Source organism: Lachancea lanzarotensis, scaffold LALA0S10 (assembly GCF_000938715.1).
Source record: "Lachancea lanzarotensis genome assembly LALA0, scaffold LALA0S10, whole genome shotgun sequence".
Taxonomy (NCBI): domain Eukaryota; kingdom Fungi; phylum Ascomycota; class Saccharomycetes; order Saccharomycetales; family Saccharomycetaceae; genus Lachancea; species Lachancea lanzarotensis.
Genome location: NW_019212888.1, coordinates 233,816 through 257,105, shown reverse-complemented (window position 1 = coordinate 257,105; position 23,290 = coordinate 233,816). Strand labels below are relative to the sequence as shown.

Below are 23,290 nucleotides of genomic sequence, written 5' to 3'. Positions count from 1 at the left end.
TGCTGGCTTTAGTTTCCCAAAGTGATCTTTATGGTTGGTTTCCCCAGAGGGAAAAAAGATAAATTAAGAATACGCTGTCACATCACATGAACTGACGAGGATGAGATGAGAAAACAGGCAGAGACTCAAGTTGAGAAAATGTACTGACTAAAAATTGTTGGTCTCTACACAAAACTAAATGGAGGGCCTTACGTAGTAGCATTATTTTGAGTAGTTCGTTTCTTAGCGGAGAAAGCCTTTCTTTTTGGTTTGCGCAGGTGAGTTGGCAGATTGATTGACTAAGGACATTTCCAATTGGTGTTTCTTATCTTCTAAAGCCTTGAGCTGCTTGGTGAGCTTGTCTTTCATCTCCTTATGTCTGTTGAAAAGTTCGGCCTCTGATTTTTGCAGCTTTTTCTCCTTTTCATTAACCTTCTGTTGGAACACAGCCTTCATTTCGGCCTCTAGCTTTGCCAGCTTGGCTTCGTGCAGCTGCTTCTCTTCCTTTTGCTTGAGCTCAGGGTCGTATTCTTTGAACACCGAATTGTCTTGCTTGATGTTTAAGAAACCTAATTTTTCGGACCGGTATCTCTCGTACAGCACATTCTCGGTCTTTCGACGCAATTCCATTAGATAGACTTTGATGAGTAGATCACGCAGATGCACAAAGTCAGAATGTGCTGCATTGTCCACCTCAATGACACCCCAAGGGTAAGCACGGCCCCTTACTTGCCTGCCGTCTGCAGTGGAAACTTGAGTCGTCGAACCAACAATGGCGTATGGCATCTGGGAATGGAGCTGCAATGAGCGTGCAGCCGTCTCTTTGTCGTCAAGCACGTATTGAGGAGGCTCAAACAATTCGATTCCTTCGTTTTCAAGCTGGCCACGGATGGTAGCTTTGAATTCTTCGATCTCTTCATCTGTGAGGATGTCCGACTTGGCGATCACTGGGATGAGGTTACATTTCTGGTGAACAGCTTTGCAAAACTCGAGATCCAGGGCTTTAAGAGAATGGTTTGTGGGCTCTATGAAATACAGACACGCGTGAACTCGGTTGTCTTCGATGGAGTTGCGGTCAACTCGGTTTTCGGCATCCAAATATTGATCGAAACGGTGGTCAATTTCGCGCACAATTGGTACCCACGCATCTGCATTGTTGATACCGTCACCAAAACCAGGAGCATCGATCACATTGAGGGTCAATGCGACACCATTTTCCTCGATTGTGGTGGTGTGAGTCTCGATCTTCACCTCCACTTTTGTAGGGTCGCGGGCCTGGCCCGCCTCCTGCTGCTGCTGCTGCTGCGTGCCAAGCTCCTCCCGTGGTTGCTGGCTAGGATCGATATCTGCACCGGCCATGCGGTCGCCTGCGTTTCCGAGCTTCAAAGCAGCCAGATCCGCTGTAGCGGCTGCTGAAAGGTCGTAAAGGGGCTTGTTGAAAAGAGTGTTGATCAAAGTCGATTTTCCCAACCCCTTTTGACCCACACACAGCAAGTTCAGACTGAACCCGCGTCTGATCGATTTTCTATGCCATTGTTTGGGCAAATTCGCAAAGCCGACGTATCCGCTCACCCTGTGATGCAAAACCTTGATCCCCGTTTGTTGCGGTAGCTGCTGGCCTGTCTGTTGCTGGTTGGCATCCTGTTCCGATTCAACTTCGGTCTCTAATTCTGCCGTGGGTTTGCCTTCTGATGCATCTGGAATAGCGTGTGTTTCCTCAATTGTAGGCGAATTTTCCAATTTTACGCCACCATTGGCCACCCCACTTGTGGTGCCTGCCAAGGACGTACTTCTAAAGTCTTCTACCGACGTTTCTGCTTGCATTTCGCGCACTTGTTGGCTCTTGATGTTCTTTACAAAAGAGTGTAGATTCGTGTTGATCTCTTCGAGAATTTCAAAATTGGCCCCATTTTCCAAAACGTCGCTACGAACGAAACATCTCGCGTCAGTTTTCTAAAAATTAATAGTAGTGGTCTGTATATATTGTATAAAGAACAGTATAGATGAGATGAGCTAGAGATCTCTCTATAAGTCAAGACGAGAAGAACGCCGTTAACGTCGTTACGAATCGTTCTAATTGCTGTTGGCGAAAATGTCGGGTAAGGAAGAAATTAGGAGCCTTTTGGCCGAAGCGGCGAAATTCTATGCTGCTAAAGACTACGAAACATCGACAAATTTATATTCGGAGGTCAATGCGATACATGACGCGTTGACGGGCGAGAACAATGCAGATTATTTGTATCTGTACGGAAAATCGCTGTACCAGCTGGCGCTGAGCCAATCAGAAGTGTTTGGTGGTGATGGAGAAGAACAAGAGGGAATCGAAGGCGATGACGCTGGATCCGATGGGGAAGAAAAAAACGAGGCAAGTGGACATTTGTACCAGTTCGATGAAACAGTAGCAGAGGAAGAAGAAGAAGACGTACGGGGGGATGATAACGGTGAAAAGGAGCAGAAGGAGGAACACAATAAAGAAGAAGAAGAAGAAGAAGAAGAAGAAGAAGAAGAAGAAGAAGAACAACAACAACAACAACAGCAGGATGAGCCAAATGACGAAGTCCAGAGTTCAGATTTCGAGAACGCATGGGAAGTGCTAGAATTGGCGCGCTCAATCTACGAGAAAACGCAGTCGCAAGACCAGGAAGTATTGGAGAAACTTTCTGAGACCTACAGCATTCTCGGGGAGATCTCTTTGGAGACGGAAAACTTCGGCCAGGCCACACAGGATCTCACAAGGTGTCTGGAGCTTCGTAACCAAGCGTACGGTGCCGAGGACCCGACAAACCGGTTGGTCATCGAATCTCACTACAAGTTGTTTTTGGCGCTGGAGCTTGACCCATCGCAAAGCGTGGAAGCTCAGGAACAGCTGGAAAAAGCCATACAGTTGCTAGAAGCGCGAATCAAAGCCGGAAAAGCAGAAAAGGACGATCAAGGGCTGCTGGAGGAGTTGAAACTGAAACTCAAAGAGCTCAAGACCTCACAACAAGCGCTAGACGTCCTAAACAAGGCAAGTGTGGCCCAAATCAAAGAGGCACTCATGGGTGGTGGTGACCTCAGTCTAAACAAACCTGCCTCCATAAACGATCTGACCTCAATGGTGAAAAAACGGAAACCCAAGCCGCAACCGAGTGTGGAACAAGATCCGAAGCTTAAAAAACAGAAGAAATAGAGACATCAAGGTGAATATCGTTAGAATTCTGGCGAACGTGAACTCTACTCTTCAAATCATTCCACACGGATGGAATTTTGGCAACGGTACTAATAATGTCAAATTTTTGATATAATAATCCTTATAGGAAAAGGGCGAACAATTCTACCGATATTTTGCAACACTTGTTCAGTAACTCTAGTGTCTATTCCGCATCAATGGCAGCTACCCAAGGCATTCCACGGCATTTTCAGATTTCCAAGCTTATCAGCCTTGCTCAAACTTCGCAGTTTGCGTGGTTTGGTGGTCATCTTGTTGTCTTAACATGCGCTCTACTGTATTTGCTGACTTTCCGGGGTGGAGCTTCCAGCCTACACAACACACTTTACCGAGTGCTTTATTTGGGGGTTATTGAGTCGTTCGGCATCATTGTGTACCAACAGCATTTCAAGCATCGGGCCCAAACTACTAGTGGCTCAGGACCAGCCCCTACTATTACACAGCTTTTGCTGCGCGACGACAACTCGTTATACGTGGCAATTGCTGTGATGTGGTTTTTGACACCCAGACTTTCCGTGACGATGATCCCGTATGTGGTTTTCTCGTTTTTCCATTTCCTCACGTACTTGAAGTCTGTGCTTCTGCCACAGGTTTTCGAAATTGGACCTGACTCCAGACTGACAGTTTTGATTGACAATTTTATCCGCCAAAACAACGATCGCTCGATGGTGTGGTCGAGTTTCAGCGAGCTGGTGTGTGTTGCAATTGTGTTGGTGCGTGCACTGTTGTGGTACCCCAGATCGTGGATTGTGGCTGTCGTGTACTGCCTGTTCATCAAGATCCGGTACGAGACGTCGCCTTACACTCGCAGCGGCGTCAAGAGATGGGAGGTGCGTCTGGACGGGTTGTTGAGCCACCCTAGCGTGCCCGTGGCTGTGAAGAACGCGTATGTGCATTTCAAGAACAACGTGCGCCAACTACGAAACTACAATCTTTCAGGTACCCCTGCCAAGTCCATGTAGTGATTTTGGGCGTATCTAAGGGGCCCGAATGTTAGTCTAGCTTACTGTATATCTTGTACACGATTGTCAGAAAATGATTATTAGAGAGAAAGAGAGAGAGAGAGAGAGAGAGAGAGAGAGAGAGAGAGAGAGAGAGAGAGGGAGACGGAGACATAATTACGGTCAACGTAGTGGTGTGAAATCTGATTCTGGCACTGATAGTCGTGGTAGTCGTAGTAGCAGTAGTCACGTGCCACTACGTACATAACGACCCAACATCGATCCAATTTTTCACCACCAAAATATTTCAAGAAGAGCAAGCCTTTCCCGCCACCCAGCTGAGCTCCTCACATCCACCGTTATCCTACTCACTTCACCCAAACTCCTACACACATGAAATCCTACACTTACAGAGAAATGAAAAAAACAGCCCACCATCACTACCCACGGCTCCGCAAAATACCTCACGTGACTTACGTCATTATATTTTTTTAAATTCTTCCAGCAAGATCCATCGATTTCTCGAATCTTACTACCTCGTGGAACGTTCGAGAAATTCCCAGAACCTTAGAAATACGGCTAAACGCCTATTATAGAGATCAGGGAAAAAGTCAGCTCGAGTAACTATATAAAGAGAATGATTTGGACCAATTGACTTGTAATCTCTCACTCTAGATAACTTATTCTAACTTATTTTTTAATTCTCCAGGAAAGCATTATTGGAATAGCTCATTGATACCATAAGTTATTGAATTCGAACTTAAAGTTTCACTCAATCACTTCAATCGAGCCGCATCAGTAAACTAGCCGTTATAGAAAACACATCACAACACATATCACAACACAATGTCTAAAGCTGTTGGTATTGATTTGGGTACCACTTACTCGTGTGTCGCCCACTTTTCTAACGACCGTGTGGAAATCTTGGCTAACGACCAAGGTAACAGAACCACCCCATCTTTCGTGGCCTTCACTGACTCCGAAAGATTGATCGGTGACGCCGCTAAGAACCAGGCTGCCATGAACCCAGCCAACACCGTTTTCGACGCCAAGCGTTTGATCGGTAGAAACTTCTCCGACGCTGAGGTCCAGGGTGACGCCAAGCACTTCCCTTTCAAGGTTGTGGACGTTGGTGGAAAGCCCCAGATCCAGGTCGAGTTCAAGGGCGAAACCAAGGTTTTCACCCCAGAAGAAATCTCTTCGATGATCTTGACCAAGATGAAGGAAACCTCCGAGAGCTACTTGGGCTGCAAGGTCAACGACGCCGTCGTGACCGTGCCAGCCTACTTCAACGACTCCCAGAGACAGGCTACCAAGGACGCCGGTACCATTGCCGGTTTGAACGTTCTACGTATCATTAACGAACCAACCGCCGCCGCTATTGCCTACGGTTTGGACAAGAAGGACGAGGGTGAAAAGAACGTTTTGATCTTCGATCTTGGTGGTGGTACTTTCGATGTCTCCCTATTGTCCATCGAAGACGGTATCTTTGAAGTCAAGGCCACCGCTGGTGACACTCACTTGGGTGGTGAAGATTTCGACAACAGATTGGTTAACCACTTTGTTCAAGAATTCAAGCGTAAGAACAAGAAGGACTTGACCTCTAACCAAAGAGCCTTGAGAAGACTAAGAACTGCTTGCGAAAGAGCCAAGAGAACTTTGTCATCTTCTGCTCAAACCTCGATCGAAATCGACTCTTTGTTTGAAGGTATTGACATGTACACATCCATCACCAGAGCCAGATTCGAAGAATTGTGTGCTGACTTGTTCAGATCCACTATCGACCCTGTCGAGAAGGTGTTGAGAGACGCCAAGTTGGACAAATCTCAAGTCCACGAAATCGTTTTGGTCGGTGGTTCCACCAGAATTCCAAAGGTCCAGAAGTTGGTCTCTGACTACTTCAACGGTAAAGAACCAAACAGATCCATCAACCCAGATGAGGCCGTTGCTTACGGTGCCGCCGTCCAAGCCGCCATCTTGACTGGTGACCAATCTTCCAAGACTCAAGACCTATTGTTGTTGGATGTTGCCCCATTGTCCTTGGGTATTGAGACCGCTGGTGGTGTCATGACCAAATTGATCCCAAGAAACTCCACCATCCCAACCAAGAAGTCTGAGACTTTCTCCACTTACGCTGACAACCAGCCAGGTGTGTTGATTCAGGTCTTTGAAGGTGAAAGAGCCAAGACGAAGGACAACAACTTGTTGGGTAAGTTCGACTTGAGCGGTATTCCACCAGCCCCAAGAGGTGTTCCACAAATCGAAGTCACTTTTGATGTCGATGCTAACGGTATCTTGAATGTCTCTGCTGTCGAAAAGGGTACTGGTAAGTCTGAAAAGATTACCATCAACAACGACAAGGGTAGATTGTCTAAGGAAGACATTGAGAGAATGGTTTCCGAGGCTGAAAAGTTCAAGGAAGAAGATGAGAAGGAAGCTGCCAGAATTGGTGCTAAGAACCAACTGGAATCCATGGCTTTCTCTTTGAAGAACAGCATCTCCGAAGCTGGTGACAAGCTTGAAGAAGCCGACAAGGAAACTTTGAACAAGAAGTGCGAAGAAGTCATCTCTTGGTTGGACAGCAACACTACTGCTACCGCTGACGAATACAACGACCAATTGAAGGAATTGCAAGAAGTCTCTAACCCTATCATGACCAAGTTGTACCAGCAAGGCGGTGCCCCAGGTGCCGGTGCTGCTCCAGGCGGTTTCCCAGGTGGATCTGCTCCAGCTCCAGAAGCCGACGGTCCAACTGTTGAAGAAGTTGACTAAGTTCAATGTTTTCAATGAGAAGCCCAACCATCTAATGACGTTCTGTATAGTAATATATATATAAGCGATAAATTTTGCTGAAATTCGTATCTTAAGGTTTAGGAGGTAATTTATCCTAGACCTGATGTTGAATCTTGGGACTGTAAGCTACAGCTGAGAAAAACAATCAACAACCGTTAAAAAATGAATGATGTCTCTTAGTTGCTTTGAGCCTGAGGGTAAATTTCTGATTCATTGATCACTTGCCAGAGCTCGACGATTCTTGACTTTTCAACTTTCAAAAAATGGGGCGAGCTGGGAATTGAACCCAGGGCCTCTCGCATGCTTGTGGTTATAGTAGTTCAAGTTAAACTCGAACTTCGCCCAAAGCGAGAATCATACCACTAGACCACACGCCCGTATTGATGATTTTCAATTCGCTAAGATTGAATCCACCAGAGGAGCACAATCACGCCTCGAGTGTTTTAAGTGAAAACTGATGGACTGTCACTCAGGAGAAGTATCAAAGAAGGAGCGCCCACAATATATGAAATTGTACATTAGTCTTTGCTTTAACTGAAGCATCACTCAAGGTGACTTGTTTTTCAGGATAGAGTCTAGTTATGATGGGATAGCTCACCAGAAGGCCAGCCTCTCTGAGCGATCGATGATTTGACTGACAGGTAATGAATTGGTCCTCTCCACACTACGTGCAATCGAGAAAAATCTTGTGGTCTGAATGATAGCTGTATTAAACCACAAATCAGTAATCTATGGTTGTCACCGTTACCAATTGAATTTACGGAGTTCGGAAAAGGGAAACGTCGTTCTCAAAAAAATTCGAGCTTCAAATCGAGTGGTATCTACTCATACGCTCAGGGAATCGCGCAACTTATCTGCGTGCCGCCTGTTTACTTCGAATACAAATACACTATATAGTCAAATATGATTGCTGCACTGTACTGCTAGCCTACAGGAGAGATGACTAGTTAAACTGCCACGCCAAACATGAGCCGAAGTAAACTAAGGGACCCTAAATAAAACTCTGAATACTGGCAACTTGGCTTCCCGGTTAAGCTGGGCGAGGAAATCGTAATTCTCCCAAGATGCACATGTTAGGGAAGCAGGGATCAGACCAACGGATGCTCCTTATAAAGAATACCATTTGCCACTTTAGTATAGTGGTTAGTACACATCGTTGTGGCCGATGAAACCCTGGTTCGATTCTAGGAAGTGGCATACTTTTTTGCAAGCATGGAAGTCAAAATATACTGTGCGGAACGAACATAAAAATAAGTAGTCTACGTTGCGACTGATTTTAGCGCTGGTTGTGCATCTGTTCGAGCTCGAAAACTGTGTTTCGTTTGTACTACAAAAATAAAAGGGGCGAGCTGGGAATTGAACCCAGGGCCTCTCACATGCATGCGTTGTTAATCAAGGTGTACCCCCAATTTCGCCCAAAGCGAGAATCATACCACTAGACCACACGCCCTAATTTAATCTCTGACGCCAACCAGTCTGAGGTATATCGTTTTCGGGAGGCATCTGAATGCTGTGGTTGCAACAGAGCCCCGGCGATGAACATTTTAGGCCAGTAACGGGTGTCTGGACCGACCTCTTAAAATACTAGTTGCAAAGCTCAGCGCAGCTTGTGAAGATAACAACTTGGTGCTTTCAAAGCAAGCAAAAAATAAGCCCTGTAGGGGGCTCGAACCCCTAACCTTATGATTAAGAGTCATACGCGCTACCGATTGCGCCAACAAGGCTTATATATCGATTAAAAAAGAATTGGAACGTATAGTACCACTGAAAAGACCACATGATACAATCAACTAACAGTACTCGCTAATATTCAACCGGGTCAAAGCAGGAAAACATTGAAACTGTTGTGAATATGTATAAGTGTCAAATTAGATACTGTTGAGATACTTCTGATACAGTTCCCATGTAGTGCCGGTTTCAGGATCACGTACGTATACGTATTTCACGCCGTATTTTTCCACGTCTCGATTTCTCGTTTCGTCATCGAAAAGACATGCTGTGTAGTCTCTTATATCTGCCTTTTTGCCAAAAATGTCTTTGATTCCGTCGCGGATGTGTATAACCTTACTCTTCTCACCCCATTGTAAGGAGTCGAACAAAGTGATTAACGGTACGATCTGACCTTCGTATTCCACTTTGAAGCCCTTCAGAAGATCGCGAGCGATCTCTGGGGCCCATGTTCTCGAGGCTGAGACTATCTTGACATCGTGGCTTTTCAAATCGGCCAAAATACGTGGAACATCTTTATAGAATGATACCTCATAGCCGCAAGAATCGATGAGTGTGCGAACTTCGCCGTTTTTGCTGGCTAAAGGCTTAAATGGTGGACTCAAATGTGTATCACAAAAACATGGCCAGACTGTGTAGTCCAAGTCGAAAGCTGCCACTTGCGGGTATGTCATCTTGCGCGTTGAGTCTAGTGAAGTCGGTGAGTTCATCCTGCAATAGTGCCACTGCTATATGCATATTATATAGCTATATATATAGTCCTATTGAGTTGAGGTCATATGACCTCGAGAGTGCTTCGAGATATTGGTAATGGCAAGCTGTACTAAAGGGCACAAATTGACGGCATATGACTAGATTTCATAGAACAGTGATCATTTTCAAGGAGATGCGATAAAAGTGAGAGCCAAGTTTTTCAAAGTGAAGCCAAGCAAGCGTGCTGGCGTTTACAGTATGAATAGCTCCATCTTTCCTGGGAATACTATAACAGGTCTCTTGGCCCAGTTGGTTAAGGCACCGTGCTAATAACGCGGGGATCAGCGGTTCGATCCCGCTAGAGACCATTTTTTTACAATTTTACATAACCACGCTAGTAAAGTGGGTTACTAGACGTAGTAAAATTTCAAAGCGTAAAGGTGAATAAATATCGTGACATTCGTTACGTACGTAATGTAGTGATGCGGGATCACTTCAATTAGTCCCAAGACTCAACTTTCATCGTACCCTTCTCGGCTAGATTTATATGGAATTTATGGGCGTTCTTCAACATGTGAGGCTCGTGCATGCATTTATTCTTGCGAGCATAAAATTCGGACCTTTCCAAATAATCTATCAGAATAGGTTTGTATTCTGGGTGAGCACAGTGTTGTATTATTTCGCGAGCCCTTTCTGTTGGCGACAAACCTCTGAGATCAGCCAAACCTTGATCTGTGACTACCACATCCAAGTCGTGCTCCGTCTGATCAACATGAGACACCATGGGCACAATGGTAGAAATCCCTGTAGGGTCGGTCTTGGATGGTCTGGCAGATGGGGTATGCATTATCGAAAGCTTTGCGTTTCTGAGGAAATCTGCAGAACCGCCTAAACCGTTCAACATGCGTGACCCAGAAACATTGGTCGAATTTGCATGCGCGTAGATGTCCACCTCCACGGGGGTATTCATGGCAATGACACCGAGTCGACGAATCATCTCTGGGTTGTTGGAAACGACTTGAGATCTGAGACATAGTTTTTGTGAAAACTCGTCCCAATTATTGAAAAATCTCTCAAAACCTGGCTCAGTGAGACGAATACTGGTTGCAGTGGCATACTCCAAGGATCCATTTTCGAAAAGGTCCAAAAACGAGTCTTGGAGAACCTCTGTCCAGACCGTCAAATTGTGGAAAGATGCAGACGACAGTCCCTCAATAACCGCATTGGCGATATTACCAATACCAGATTGCAAAGGATGCAAATTTTTGGGCAAACGGCCAACCGCGACTTCGTGTTCCAAAAATTCGATCAAATGCGATGCAATGGCTCTAGAGGCTTCATCAGCCGGGTGGTTTAATGGCACTTTGTCATGTTGAGTGGATTCTACGATGGCCACCACTTTAGAAGGATCGACTGGGATGGAATCGACACCGCACCGGTGATCTACTGAGAGATATGGGTAAGGTGGTCTATGCGGAGGGTTGATGGGCATATCGATGTCGTGGATGCCTTCAAACGAGTGGGTTGCAGTGTTGACTTCGACAATGACTTTATCGGCGACCGAGACGAACTCCGGAGAAGCACCCACGGATGGTCCTGGGACGATAGAGCCGTCCTCCTTGATGGCAGTGGCCTCAATGATGGCGTAGTCCAAAATGGGCGACCCGATTGGCTTGTTGCGGGAGTAAAAGCCGTAGGTGAGATCCTGAGGGAACATCGACAAGTGTTTGTCGAAAAATTGGATGCGGCCCTGGTTGATGGCGGAAGCGATGGGTTTTCCGACCTGGTGAGGCGACCGACGGGCGATCATGTCGAGTTCTGCCCAGCGGGACTCTTCAGGCCCTGCACTGGCACCCACAAACAGGTCGAACCGCAGCTTGCCCTGCAGCTGGTTGCGTTCGACGTGGTCTGCGAGTGCTTGGGGCACCACTTTGGGTGCCCCAACGCCGGTGAAGCCGGACCAGCCCAGACTTTGGCCGGATCGGAATAGTGGTATGAGTTCTGTTGCGGACTTGACGCGGTCCAAATACGGTGCGAACCGCACGCGTTGTTTGAGTAGGGACGACATGGTTGTTGGAGATGCTATTAAGCGGTATGACGTGCAATTGGCCTAAGTATTATCTCGGGGTCTAGTTTGGTTTAATTTGGTTTGGTCTTTGTCCAAATGTCCATTTACGAGTTTTTAGCCGCCGATAACACAAAAACACACAAAAACACACACAAGGAGCACTTTCTACGAACACAACAAACTTCGCGAGTACCTCTACGAGTACTATGTGATTTCCAGATCCCAGATCCAAAAACGGAAACTAGAAGAGAAGCAATGAATAACTTGAGTAAAGTATGGAGTAAAGTAACCAAGCGCGTTTAATTGTTCGCTTGTGGTTGCCTCTCTCTTTTTTTCGCTTCTGATGCGGATATATGGGCGCCCCTAAATCCTTGTTTTTCCCCACTTTTAGTCTCCAATAGTTCTAGTGTCGTCCTATATATATACCTGAGAGATGTTATACCGGTCGTTGGGCCGTACGACCAGCGTGACCATCTGCTGGACAGGCCATTTTGTGTGACCACAAAGAGGAAGTCCGAGATCGGTCATTTTGAGCCGTTGCCATTGGCTGTGGATGGGACTAAAGGTATCACGAGACCGGAGAAAAAAAAGCGCGGATAAAGGGGAGGAGGCACGGAGTTTACGTGGAAGGGTGTGTGGGTGTAAGGTGAGGTTAACGCCGAGATCCTTAAGGACGCCGTGCGTGAACTGAAGTGTGTCAAGCTACATAGACAAAAAGTAGACCAGACACAGAGACAGAGACGAGTAGAGGTGTTCAACCTCGGCGGTAACATAAAGACAGCTTATGGCCTCCTTCCTTTGAGTGTACAGGTATTTAATAGTACTCCAAGTGCTTTACACTGTTGAATGTCGTTATCAAAATGAAACACCCTAACAAGGTGAACGCCGGGTACCTTGTCATCCTCACACGATTGCTTGCGAGTATCATCATAGTATAGTCATTATTGACTTACTCCCTGTTGAGTCGGGATTCGTTAACCGTACCGGTGGGAAAACAACTTCAATAATAAGACACTATGATGTTTAGTACGTACATAGTGATATAACACACACGGTAAGATGTTGATAATGTTCAAACGCGTCAACCTGGGAATGAGACTTCTGTGGAGGGATTGTTCGGATCCCAAGAGTGACAGTGGTTCTGCCTCTGACTATTCCCACAATTGCCCAACGTGACGATCGTATTTCCGCGACTCGTTTTTCTACCCGTGAACGTCTTGACACGCCTTGTCACATGCCCCTGTTTACCACCTTACACAGTTTTTACCACCCCTCCTCTTCATTGACTTTTATCAGCGCCGTGGCGCAGTGGAAGCGCGCAGGGCTCATAACCCTGATGTCCTCGGATCGAAACCGAGCGGCGCTAGTATTTTTTTTTTTGGCTCCCCTCTCTAATTGATCAATTTCAGGATCCTTCTCATCTGTATTGACTTTTCCATCGGGAAAGTTTAAGCATCCACGATGAGCCAACAAAACCCCGTTCACGGGCCTGAGCTTTTAGAATAAAAGAATACACACGTCCTTTCACCCTCGTAACATTATTAATACATGGACTCGTCGGGATTCTCTGGGTTTTACACGTCTCAAGGACTGGTAGACGAGTTTAAGATGTTACAGGATAACTTGCCCATCACACTTCGAGAAAAAGGTACAAGTTCCTACAGCGATGGTGAACACGATACCGACAACGATACTGATAACGAACGTTTCGGTACTGTGCAAATCGTCAATAGTAATGGGAAACAGCCGTTGCAACAACCCATAGATGTGACGTTGCCGGATTCCAAGAGTCGAGATGCAGCTGTGGTGTTGAAAAATATCGATATTCTAAAGGCGATTTTCGATACTCTGAGTGGCAAAGATAAACTAGCCAAGATTTTGAAATACGTGCTGGATCTGCTGACCCTGTTTGTGGGCCGGAGTCGCACCATTATCACCACATGGGACCCGCAAGTGCTCCGACACTATTCGAAAGTGCTTTCGCAGCTGAACTTGCGTCTGGCACCCAAACACCCGATCACAATAGTCAAGATCCTCACGGTCGCATGTCTGCAGAACTTCGAGTCCCGTGCTTCGCTCATAAGTACAAGTCTTAGTCTCTTTCGCCAAATTCTGAGATTTGGTGGCACACCTTTCCGGGTTGCGTCTATGGGCCAAAAGATCGGCTCTACCGTGCAACAAATCACAACCGCCAAGGAACTGAGCTTGTCACAGTCCAGAAGATCAACTAGTAGTATAGCCGTGGCCGTCATCAACAAAGTTTGGGTTAACGAAAGCTCGCTTACCGATTTCCTTGATTTATACTACGGTATCATGGACGAACTGGCATTGCTTCACAAATTTAAGGTTTGGAACCATGCAGCGTTCTTTCGGTGGGTGTCCAAACACGAGGCTTTATCGTGGTACTACGATATCATGCTGGGACTCAAGAAAAATTGGGTCTCGCTTCGAGATCTGAACCGCACGCAGCTCGAGCTCGAGATTCAGATCCAAGTCAAAGAACGCGCCCTCGAGCTTTCCACCAGACTGCACGACAGAGCCGCTTCGCCTATAAAACAACAGCTGCTGCAAGACTTGCACGCCTCGAGTACCGGTAACGCACCCACACTTGAACGGATTCAAGAGTTGGAACGGCAACGTAAAACCATCATTCTAGATCTTGTCAGGCTTACATTTGATTTTCTTGCGGATACAACAGACGTCTTCAACCTCAAGACGCCGCCTGGCACCTACGCTGCATTATCTCTAGTGTCGGGTCTCACAGGTTTTGCCAAGCTGTGGGGAAACGCTAAGAAAGAATTGTCTTATACTGCCTAATTTGCATAATCTTTATATAGGTGTAGGAGCTCCTCTTCAAGACTTCAACTCGAGCCTTTGTTTGAGTTCTTCTAACTATTCCTCATATTTTAAAGTTTTTGGGTAACTGTTTGACATTAAATCTAATACCAGGACATTTAACCTCGGTGATTACACTGCAAATCTTATTCGTGGTGCTTCGATCTCCTCCAATAAGCTGGAACATGACAAAACCCAAAGTTTTGATACCATACAAATCGTTCATAGATCTTGCGAGAGAGCTTGAAGATTGGGCTCGGCTAAAGACTTGCATCGATTTTGTGGAGTACAAGTTGACTACAAAGGATGATTTTAAAGAATTTCTGAGGAACTCCGACTTCGCGTGCTTGTGGGTTACAGACGAATTTGGTGCTTATTGGGATAGTCCTACTTCTTTTTTCGATGACTTCCCCAAGACTTTAAAGTTGATCGTTGTACCATGGGTAGGAACGGACTTTTTGGACGTTTCGAGACTTAAAAACGAGAAAAGTATCACAGTCTGTAACATTGGGCCTAATGCCGCCAATAGCGTTGCTGAAATTGCTCTACATTTAACATTGAGTTGTTTCAGAATGACTTCTTTCTTCGAACACTGTTTCCGGTTTGTGCATCAGGGCCAATGTTCACAATGCTTCAAATACATTGGAGGCAGCAAACATGACACCTGTGAATCACAAGCACCATGTGCTAATGGAAAAGCGTCGTACTCGTTTCCTGAACCTCTGAACAGCGAAAAAGGGGGATCGGCAAAGTTTACGATTGCGGGGAAAAGTGTCAATTCTCCTGCAGGGAAGACTGCACTGATCCTGGGATTCGGATACATTGGTCAGACCATTGGAAAAAAACTGTACGGCGGATTAGATATGAATATTCGGTATTACAAGCGTTCTGGTCGTGTTTCTCGTGAGATTTTGGGATATCCTGCGGAGTATTGTGAGTCTTTGAAGGATCCGAAAACATGGCAGGCTGTAGATGTCATTGTACTGGCACTTCCAGGTGACGCTTCAACAGATAACTTGGTGAATCACGAAACATTAAAACTATGCAAAGATGGCGTGAGAATAGTGAACGTTGGTCGCGGTTCGTGTATCGACGAAGATGCTTTATTGAGCGGTCTAGAATCTGGAAAAGTGGGAAGCGCTGGGCTTGACGTCTACAAAAATGAAGGGCAAAGGGTAGCTTCTGGCTTTTTCAACCGCTGGGACGTAACTTTACTTCCACACATTGGTAGTGCCATTTCAGAGCTGATTACAACACAAACAGCTGTGACATTGCGTAACATAGAGGATGTGCTAGTTAATGGTGGGACCGGATTGTACCCCGTAGGATGAATGACATTCAGACCCGCTACAGCTAAGGAACTGCAGACAAGCAAAAGTATGTAAGGGGATGCTCAGCCCTCTGTAAAAAGTTTTTTTATTCTAGAATCGTTACAAATAGAAGCTACAGCATCGACGTTGGTGAACGCGGTTACCCACGAGTGCTTTCATTGTCCTGGATCCCCATAAAAGTATAGCCTCGCGGTGCTGGTGCGATACATGGCTTCATTTTTCTATTATATTTACACTACTTTGATGTTGTTCTTTTTTTTTTGGAAGGCGCGGCAGTCCTTTCATTCCGACGCATGTCCCTAAATTCGTTACCACTCCGTCTCGCCCTGTGCCTTTTGAAAGGCATAGTCCTTAAAATTGATGGTCGCCAGCCCATCTTTCAAGTTACACTTCCACTTGTTTTTGACCCTAAGCACTTTTTCATACAGACACAGCACAATGTTCTCGTCTTGACCGTCATCGTCACCAGACGAGTTAAGATAGTCGTCCTCTGAGTCGTCCAAATCCGAATTTATATCATCAGTTTCCAGCAGAGCACTTTTTTTCGCCTGTTTGGCCTGCAATTTCAGTTGCTCTGCAATCTGGCCATCGGGGTCACCCATGGTGAGTTCAATCTCCTCTTTCGGCTGATCGTCTTCCTCTTTGGTTTGTGGATCTTGTTGAGCATGCTGTTCAAGCTGTTTCTGCTGTGGTTGTTGCTGCGGTTGTTGCTCTTGCTGTTGTTGCTGCTGCTGCTGCTGCTGCGGTTGTTGCGAATCTGAGCTAGTTTTGTCGTCCCCTGGTGAAGTGAAATCTGGCATTGTCAGACCGTGTGATTCTATCAAGCTGGGTGCTATGTGCGAATTGTGCAGCTGCGAATTGAGTGTTGCGTCCTCATCTTCTGGATCCCACATAAACTTTGCCACACGACTATCCGAAAGCTTATTTTGCCATACCAATCTTAAATCTTGCAGCGTTTGTTCGTCGATGCCCGCACTTTCAAAATCTTCTCTTACTTCGTTGATCACACTCTCCACGATCGTCTCATAAGCTCTGGCTCCTTCCAGGTTGGACATGGTGTTGTGATATCGGGGCGATGAGTGTACTTTTTAGCCCTGGACTATATAAATGGATAGAACTTGAGATGAGTTCCAAATTTTTCAAACAGTAATGTTCACTTATGAAGAATACTTAACAAAAACTATAAGACAATGGTTAAAAGACAGTAATGAGACTCTGAGAAGACGATTTGAGCCTATCTGACGGTGTTGAAGAGACTGCTCTTTTTTGGGGGAGCATTCTCATGTAGGTTTCATTATAAAAATGTGTAATGGGACCGTTATTCTTGAACGGTCTTCGATGAACAAGCATTCCGTTCGACATCTGTAGATAAAACAACACTCCAAGGGAACCAAAAGAGAGCACAACAGCTTTATCGATGATGTCAAGGTAAAGTTATTGTGTATTTTGGAGTTTTAGAGTTTGCTTGGAGCTTTTCCTCTCACATCCACGAGTTTGTCACTGTAGTTCGGAAAAACGTTCACAATGAAGTAGAGTTCGTACCGAGGTGTCCTCGACTGTAGTTGAAAGTAGTGGAAAACCTCTTTTCTCCAACTCTAGAGCTCTATTCTTTTTTTTATTAAGAACTATCTACTAGTCCATGAATATACACCGCAAAAGTACGAGAGGTACTTGAACACATAGAGGAAGAAGCGCGAACGAAGTTGTTTCGAATGGCAGTATGCTTCACTTACTGTTCTCATTACTGGCCAGAACTGACAATGCGAACAAGCTTCTTGATCGTCGCGAATTGATGAATTTGGCTTCTGGGGCTGCTTTCGAAATGGAAAAAAAGCCCCAAAATTCTTTTCATAGTGTCAAAAGCATTAGGAAGCGCTCTTTAACGCCTTAGTCGCTCCAAACCGCTTCATTTCTTACATCTTCTTCGATTTACCACTATCTAGTATATTAAACTCATTAATCAAGTTCCTTACGTGTCTCTCTTAAGATCACAACGCGTTCCATTACCTACAAAGACCCGGTTTAGCGCGATGGAGAGCGCTCAAACAAAAAGCTTCAGTACTCCATTGAAACAAGTGAAACCAGAAGATCGACAGTTCGGTTCTGTTCCGTACATCAACAGGAATATACCACTTCAACGCCAAGATTCCTTCCATGACGACGCCAAACACAATAATTCAAAGCGGGACAAGGAAAATGATAATATCGAGACGGAATCGCCTTGGAAAAAACCCCGTGCTGTGAGAACGGACGGCTCGCGTGAGGATCTTGATTCTTCGCCTGAACTCATAGCATTAATGGATCACAATGCCGAACCACCAAGCGCCCTTGATGTCAGAGAGGAACAGGTACCTGGTATGATTTCTACTGCAGTCAGAAATATTTCAAATAGTGATCTTTTGGACCATGAGAACGGTAACCAAACCTCGATGCTACGAAATCTTCTGTCACCGGCGAGACACCTTTCGCCAGAAAAGCGTCCGCTCACACCAATTGATCACGACGGCTGCGACGATAACGGACATCCTGATACAGGTCTTTCGAATCTAGGTAGTTTGACGCCATTAAAAGGCTTCGTTGAGAAGACTGAAGATGGCCTGATACAAGCGCTACAAAGTCAGTTTCGTCAAGAGCTCAACAAATATGAACACCATTTACAAGCCAAAAACAAACGGAGTGACGAGTATCGCGAAGAAATCATCAAAAGTCTCGAAAAAGTCAAAGAGTTAGACGAACAACTGGATGAGAAAAGTCTAGCGTTTTCGGTTCTTTGGAGCGAGCACCAAGTCCTCAAGACCGCACAAGCCACAAGAGAAGCGGAATGGAAAAGCCAAAGTGAAGATTTCGAAAGATTATCTGGCGACAATAGCAGACTAGAGGAACGAGTCTCCAAGTTGAAGTCGAAGCTATCGGAATTGCGCAATGAAATCAAAATGCTGCACCAAAACTCGCAAATACTACAGGAGAAGTTCCAACTTCAAGTTCAAGACAACGATGGACTGAGAAAACAGTTAGAGATACGTTCTGAGTTTGAAAACAAGCTTCAAAATAGGGTGGAAGACTTACAAAGGGAAAGAGATGAGTTCAGAGCTGGAAAAGACCACCAAGAGATCGAGGTGACGACTTTGAAAAATGAAGTCGCCGAATATGAGTATAAAACCCAAGCATTGAGACGTGAAATTGCTGACTTCGAGAGCGAGCTCCAAGATAAGGAGGCTGTCTGTAAGAATCTCCAAAACACAATGAACATTAAGCAGCTGTCGACAACAGAACTTGAAAACCGGGTTGGGAGGCTTGTGGAAGAAAGAGATTGGTTTGAAAAGGCATTGGATAGTAGGCATGACGATGACAAGGCTCTGGAACAAGGAAATCTTTTGATAGACGATTTGACGGAGAAGCTCGAGGCGGCAAAAGATGAAGCGCGTGCGTTTCACGAGCGTGAAAAAGAACTCGAACAACGTCAGCAGGAACTGGAGAAGAAACTGGCACAAGGCAAGACGCAACTCGATGAAGTCACTGATCAGGTGGCTATCCGTTCTGCCGAGCTAGAAGAGTTGCAACACGACAACGCCGAATTGCTACAGACCAAAGTCCACTTAGAAGAATTTGTCAAAATTCGAGATGCCGCTGTTGAAGAATGGAAATCCAAATTCGACAACAAGAGCGCCGAAAACAATAGATTGGCTGTTGAACTAGAAAGTGTCCAGTTTCGGAACGGGAATCTGGAATCAGAGCATCTGGTGGAACTCGAACAGCTGCATCAGCAAATGACATCGTTGCAGGACTCGTTGCGTGTGAGCTCGGAGCAGATTAAGCGGTTGGAAACTGAAAGAGAAGCCTTGCAGAGCCAGATAGATAACGACACCGGACATGTTGTAGCGGATGATGCAAGAGAGTCGCCAGCAACGGTTGAGCTGCGAAATCAGATCCAAAGTTTACAGCAGCAACTGCGTGAAAAGGATTCAGACACCAACAAACGCCTACTGCTCCTTGCAGAAGATCTATACATCCAGTACTCATCCAAGCATGAGCAGAAGGTGAAGATGCTCAAGAAGGGCTACGAATCCAAGTATCAAGACAAAATTGGAAGACTCAATTTGGAAAACACCGGTCTTCACGATGAACTCACCAGGCTCAACACTACACTCAAAGCGGAAAGAGACGACAAAGAACGTCTTGTCCAGATGCTCAAGAAATGATCAGAAAAAGATGGCAAGTCATTACTTTTATACTATAGTTTGATTTCGCGTTACAATACACGACAGATTAATATGATTTAACTCAATTGATCTTCTTATTAGAAACTTCAACGATTGAAACAAGAATATAAGCCAAAAAGACAGCTTGTAAGAAGCCTTGTGTGGCCCTCTTGCAAACATTTGAAGCCCATTAGCTGTTGGGTATCATCTGGAAAATTTTAGGTCTTATCTGAGCTTCAGGAACTGGAATTTGAACAAAAGGCATCATTTCAGAAGTATCGCGCGAAGAGCGAACCAAGTCAAAAAAACGGTAATCGAGAAACAGGCATCTGAATTAGTATGGGGTCCGGAGAAAACGCAGCGAACTCTTCCGCCACCTTAGAGCTTCTTTCAAGGTACGACAACCATGTTTTTGAACGAGACGAAACTTTAGCGGAAGTTGAAAGGGAGGACTGGACTGCACGATCTTCAGGCAATTTAGGCGCTCCAGGTGGGCCCAGTTACGATGAGCTTCTCAAAGAAAATGTAAAATTGAGGTTGCAACTGCAAGAACACGAAACAGAGGTTGTAAGTTTAAGAAAACTCGTTGAAGTGCTAAAGTCAGACCGCAGCGCACAGGTGGACTCTGTTCGACAGCAATTGATAGTAGAGGAAGAAGGAAAAGAAGATAAAAAAGATTCAGAGCCGGTTCTACCACCACGATCTGCCGATAGAAAGCGGAATGCTAAAAATTTGAGTCTCAACTCCGTAAGTGATCCCACAATACCCGATCTCAAATTTCGCAGCCTTCTTTCTCCGGCAGATGTCGGCCTCAACAGGAGTGTGCCTTATAATCACACTACGCCGACATTACGGGAACCCGGCGATAATGAGCACGTTTTGTCGCCAACAGAACTTGATCGCATCCGAAGGTCTAGCTCTTCATATTCAAACTTCGGAGCAGCTAGTCCTGCCACCTCGGTCGCTTATACAACATCCAGGATATCGCCGTCGAAGAGTAACAAAAACTTCACAGCAAAAGAGGAAGAGTCGACGAATACTGTTTCGAACAAGAGCGGATCTTCACACCAAAGCGTCAAAGTCGCTACCGCGTCCATACATGAATCTTTCAATTCTCCGTTGAGGCAAGTCTCAAATAGCAGCGGCAACCAACATTCAACGGAGAACTCAGCACGAAAAGAGTATCCAAAGAGTCCAGTCCCAAATCTTCTTGCAACGGAGGCCAATGCCGGTGAGTTCTCTCCTTCCTCAAAACGCAATCTCAACAATTTTGCGGACATGCTGGATTCTACTTTCGAAAGCCAGAGCATCTCTTCCCCTCAAAGGGTACAAGCTAGTCAGCAACATGGCACACGTGCACTGGGCTCACCAGTAGCTTTAAACAAACCAGCCGCCTCACCGAAACCAGGCCCATCATCAACCAGTTTCATAAGATATCAAAACGCGTCGACCGAAGAACGTTCTCAGATCAGCACTGTATTCTCCTCGACTGCGTCGTACAATATCTCTGGCCAAGACCAACAATCACCAAGGTCTTACAGCACCAAAAGTTATCCATATGGAGAGAGCGACGGCATCACAGACACGATTCAAACAAGTCAAGTCACAACAACTTCATCCGTCCCCGATTCCCAGAGTATGGTCTCGGATATCCCGTTGTTTCTGCAGCCAAATGAACTCAATAGTATCCGAATTGAAATTCTGAGTACTCTTCATCGGGATCAAGACAGATCTAATGATGATAACTCCATTCTGTTTAGTGTCATCGACAAAAAGTCCGCAAAGGAAATGTTCAGATTTGCCAAAACTATAGATCGCATCTATGAGTTAGACGTTTACCTCAAATGCCATATGGACACAATCATGCTTCCGCCGCTACCCGAAAAGCAGTATTTTGATTCAGGTTCCCCAGTCAAAATAGATTACAGGAGAGAGAAACTGAATGATTATTTCAGCTGCCTCTACAATTCTACAAATCTCTCTCCGCTCATAGCGCTCAAGATGGCAAAATTCATAAGTACCGACACCGTGATAAATTCGTTCATTGGCGGGTATACAAAAGAAGGTGTTCTTCTTATGCGTAAAAGCAAGGCGTTGGGAACCCCCAATACATGGCGTCTCACGTATGGCGTCCTGAATAATGGTACTTTATCGCTTCTAGATCACGGCCAAGTTACAGAGAATGTCAAACTGCAAAATGCGGCAATTGAACTCCAGGCGAACCTGCCAGATGATAGATATGGTACCAGGAATGGATTCATTGTAACCGTGCCTAAAAAAAGTGGTCTGTCAAGTGGAACCAAGTACTATTTTTGTTGCGAAAGCCCGAAAGAGAGAGAGTCGTGGGTCTCGACTATTACTGAATTTGTGGAGTCCTCGGTTATGTCCAATAGTTCCTACTACGCTAAATCGGAAACCTCAAGCATGCTAGATCATACCTCCGTCGGGGATGCGGTCAGTGACTCAGCGCCTAGCTATATTGGCCCTATGGTCAATCTTCAGCCCACAAAAGTTTCAACTGCCACCAATGCGGACACGACACCCACAGAAGATGAACGAGAATCCAAAAGAAGTCGAATGAGAAGTTTTTTCCCTTTCAAGAAGGTAAATCCCTCTCAGACACCCGATTCTGATCTAGCCACAGAAGGCGGTCAAACAATATCGGCACCCGGACTGGATGAACTTACAATCGCAAAAACACTCCAGTCTATGAATCTAGCTTCAGAAGTATTAACGGACAAGGTCTTTGGCTCAGATTTGAATCATTGTTTGTCGCTGAGTTCTCAACTATATCAGGGCAGGTTTAGAATACCCAGCGTAGTGTATCGATGCTTGGAATATTTGTATCGCAACCGTGGTTTAGACGAAGAGGGTATTTTCAGAATAAGTGGTTCAACTGTGCTTATCAAGTCGTTACAGGAGCAATTTGACAGAGAATACGACGTTGACCTCTGTAACTTTAACGAAAAGGTGGTGACAGAGGAAAATCAAAACTCCTACAGCACTGGGCTTGTTGATGTTAATACCGTCACCGGCTTACTAAAGCTTTATCTGCGGCAGATGCCTCACTCGATTTTCGGTGATATGATGTTTTCCGCTTTTAAAAATGTCATAGAAGCTAGCGAGAGTAGTCCGAGTCAGATAGCACTGGAATTTCGCCGATTATTGAATTTGCAGGAAATGCCGTTTGAAAATGTGTCGCTGATGTATGTGTTGTTCGAATTGTTGGTAAAGATCAACCAAAAATCATCTATAAACAAGATGAATTTGCGAAACTTGTGCATAGTATTCTCGCCTACTTTGAACATACCCGTAAATGTTATCCAACCATTTGTGGTTGACTTCAGTTGCATTTTTGAGAATGAAGAACCCGTCAGCGATTCATTGCGGGAGCAACTGACACTCAGTTTACCTCACATGTAATATTAGTAAGTGATAAATAGGCTCTCTGTCTACTCTAATGTGTTATGAACTTTATCCGCGCCCTTGTAACAACGAGAGGTCGACAATGCTGT

The 23,290-nt window shown here is 45.4% G+C and overlaps 11 protein-coding genes and 6 non-coding genes across 17 annotated transcripts; 10 read left to right on the top strand and 7 right to left on the bottom strand.

Moving 5' to 3' along the window:
* Positions 1–222: 222 nt before the first annotated feature.
* CDC3 (LALA0S10e02850g1_1) lies at positions 223–1,803 on the bottom strand (the record flags this gene model as incomplete). The annotated part of the gene is made up of 1 exon (XM_022775465.1): positions 223–1,803. One exon carries the CDS (start codon positions 1,801–1,803, stop codon positions 223–225), a length of 1,581 nt encoding a protein of 526 aa, XP_022630330.1.
* Positions 1,804–2,071: 268 nt separating this feature from the next.
* Positions 2,072–3,148, top strand: LALA0_S10e02828g (LALA0S10e02828g1_1; the record flags this gene model as incomplete). Its single annotated transcript, XM_022775464.1, has 1 exon — positions 2,072–3,148. The coding sequence occupies one exon, from the start codon at positions 2,072–2,074 to the stop codon at positions 3,146–3,148; it is 1,077 nt and encodes a 358-aa protein (XP_022630329.1).
* Positions 3,149–3,345: 197 nt separating this feature from the next.
* On the top strand, positions 3,346–4,149 carry POM33 (LALA0S10e02806g1_1; the record flags this gene model as incomplete). Its single annotated transcript, XM_022775463.1, has 1 exon — positions 3,346–4,149. One exon carries the CDS (start codon positions 3,346–3,348, stop codon positions 4,147–4,149), a length of 804 nt encoding a protein of 267 aa, XP_022630328.1.
* Positions 4,150–4,974: 825 nt separating this feature from the next.
* Positions 4,975–6,900, top strand: LALA0_S10e02784g (LALA0S10e02784g1_1; the record flags this gene model as incomplete). Its single annotated transcript, XM_022775462.1, has 1 exon — positions 4,975–6,900. One exon carries the CDS (start codon positions 4,975–4,977, stop codon positions 6,898–6,900), a length of 1,926 nt encoding a protein of 641 aa, XP_022630327.1.
* A 286-nt stretch (positions 6,901–7,186) lies between these two features.
* Positions 7,187–7,298, bottom strand: LALA0_S10e02762r. Its single transcript has 2 exons — positions 7,262–7,298; positions 7,187–7,223 (listed from the first exon to the last, which is right to left on the bottom strand). It is a non-coding gene; the product is annotated as a tRNA-Pro (tRNA).
* Positions 7,299–8,046: 748 nt separating this feature from the next.
* LALA0_S10e02740r lies at positions 8,047–8,118 on the top strand. Its single transcript has one exon. It is a non-coding gene; the product is annotated as a tRNA-His (tRNA).
* Positions 8,119–8,262: 144 nt separating this feature from the next.
* On the bottom strand, positions 8,263–8,371 carry LALA0_S10e02718r. Its single transcript has 2 exons — positions 8,335–8,371; positions 8,263–8,299 (listed from the first exon to the last, which is right to left on the bottom strand). It is a non-coding gene; the product is annotated as a tRNA-Pro (tRNA).
* Positions 8,372–8,572: 201 nt separating this feature from the next.
* LALA0_S10e02696r lies at positions 8,573–8,645 on the bottom strand. The gene has a single exon. It is a non-coding gene; the product is annotated as a tRNA-Lys (tRNA).
* A 144-nt stretch (positions 8,646–8,789) lies between these two features.
* LALA0_S10e02674g (LALA0S10e02674g1_1) lies at positions 8,790–9,323 on the bottom strand (the record flags this gene model as incomplete). The annotated part of the gene is made up of 1 exon (XM_022775461.1): positions 8,790–9,323. The coding sequence occupies one exon, from the start codon at positions 9,321–9,323 to the stop codon at positions 8,790–8,792; it is 534 nt and encodes a 177-aa protein (XP_022630326.1).
* A 313-nt stretch (positions 9,324–9,636) lies between these two features.
* Positions 9,637–9,710, top strand: LALA0_S10e02652r. Its single transcript has one exon. It is a non-coding gene; the product is annotated as a tRNA-Ile (tRNA).
* A 131-nt stretch (positions 9,711–9,841) lies between these two features.
* Positions 9,842–11,410, bottom strand: ACH1 (LALA0S10e02630g1_1; the record flags this gene model as incomplete). The annotated part of the gene is made up of 1 exon (XM_022775460.1): positions 9,842–11,410. One exon carries the CDS (start codon positions 11,408–11,410, stop codon positions 9,842–9,844), a length of 1,569 nt encoding a protein of 522 aa, XP_022630325.1.
* Positions 11,411–12,704: 1,294 nt separating this feature from the next.
* LALA0_S10e02608r lies at positions 12,705–12,776 on the top strand. Its single transcript has one exon. It is a non-coding gene; the product is annotated as a tRNA-Met (tRNA).
* A 182-nt stretch (positions 12,777–12,958) lies between these two features.
* On the top strand, positions 12,959–14,227 carry LALA0_S10e02586g (LALA0S10e02586g1_1; the record flags this gene model as incomplete). Its single annotated transcript, XM_022775459.1, has 1 exon — positions 12,959–14,227. One exon carries the CDS (start codon positions 12,959–12,961, stop codon positions 14,225–14,227), a length of 1,269 nt encoding a protein of 422 aa, XP_022630324.1.
* Positions 14,228–14,430: 203 nt separating this feature from the next.
* Positions 14,431–15,576, top strand: LALA0_S10e02564g (LALA0S10e02564g1_1; the record flags this gene model as incomplete). The annotated part of the gene is made up of 1 exon (XM_022775458.1): positions 14,431–15,576. The coding sequence occupies one exon, from the start codon at positions 14,431–14,433 to the stop codon at positions 15,574–15,576; it is 1,146 nt and encodes a 381-aa protein (XP_022630323.1).
* A 308-nt stretch (positions 15,577–15,884) lies between these two features.
* On the bottom strand, positions 15,885–16,631 carry TOA1 (LALA0S10e02542g1_1; the record flags this gene model as incomplete). Its single annotated transcript, XM_022775457.1, has 1 exon — positions 15,885–16,631. One exon carries the CDS (start codon positions 16,629–16,631, stop codon positions 15,885–15,887), a length of 747 nt encoding a protein of 248 aa, XP_022630322.1.
* A 975-nt stretch (positions 16,632–17,606) lies between these two features.
* SLK19 (LALA0S10e02520g1_1) lies at positions 17,607–19,775 on the top strand (the record flags this gene model as incomplete). Its single annotated transcript, XM_022775456.1, has 1 exon — positions 17,607–19,775. The coding sequence occupies one exon, from the start codon at positions 17,607–17,609 to the stop codon at positions 19,773–19,775; it is 2,169 nt and encodes a 722-aa protein (XP_022630321.1).
* Positions 19,776–20,114: 339 nt separating this feature from the next.
* On the top strand, positions 20,115–23,198 carry BEM3 (LALA0S10e02498g1_1; the record flags this gene model as incomplete). The annotated part of the gene is made up of 1 exon (XM_022775454.1): positions 20,115–23,198. The coding sequence occupies one exon, from the start codon at positions 20,115–20,117 to the stop codon at positions 23,196–23,198; it is 3,084 nt and encodes a 1,027-aa protein (XP_022630320.1).
* Between the last annotated feature and the right edge of the window lie 92 nt (positions 23,199–23,290).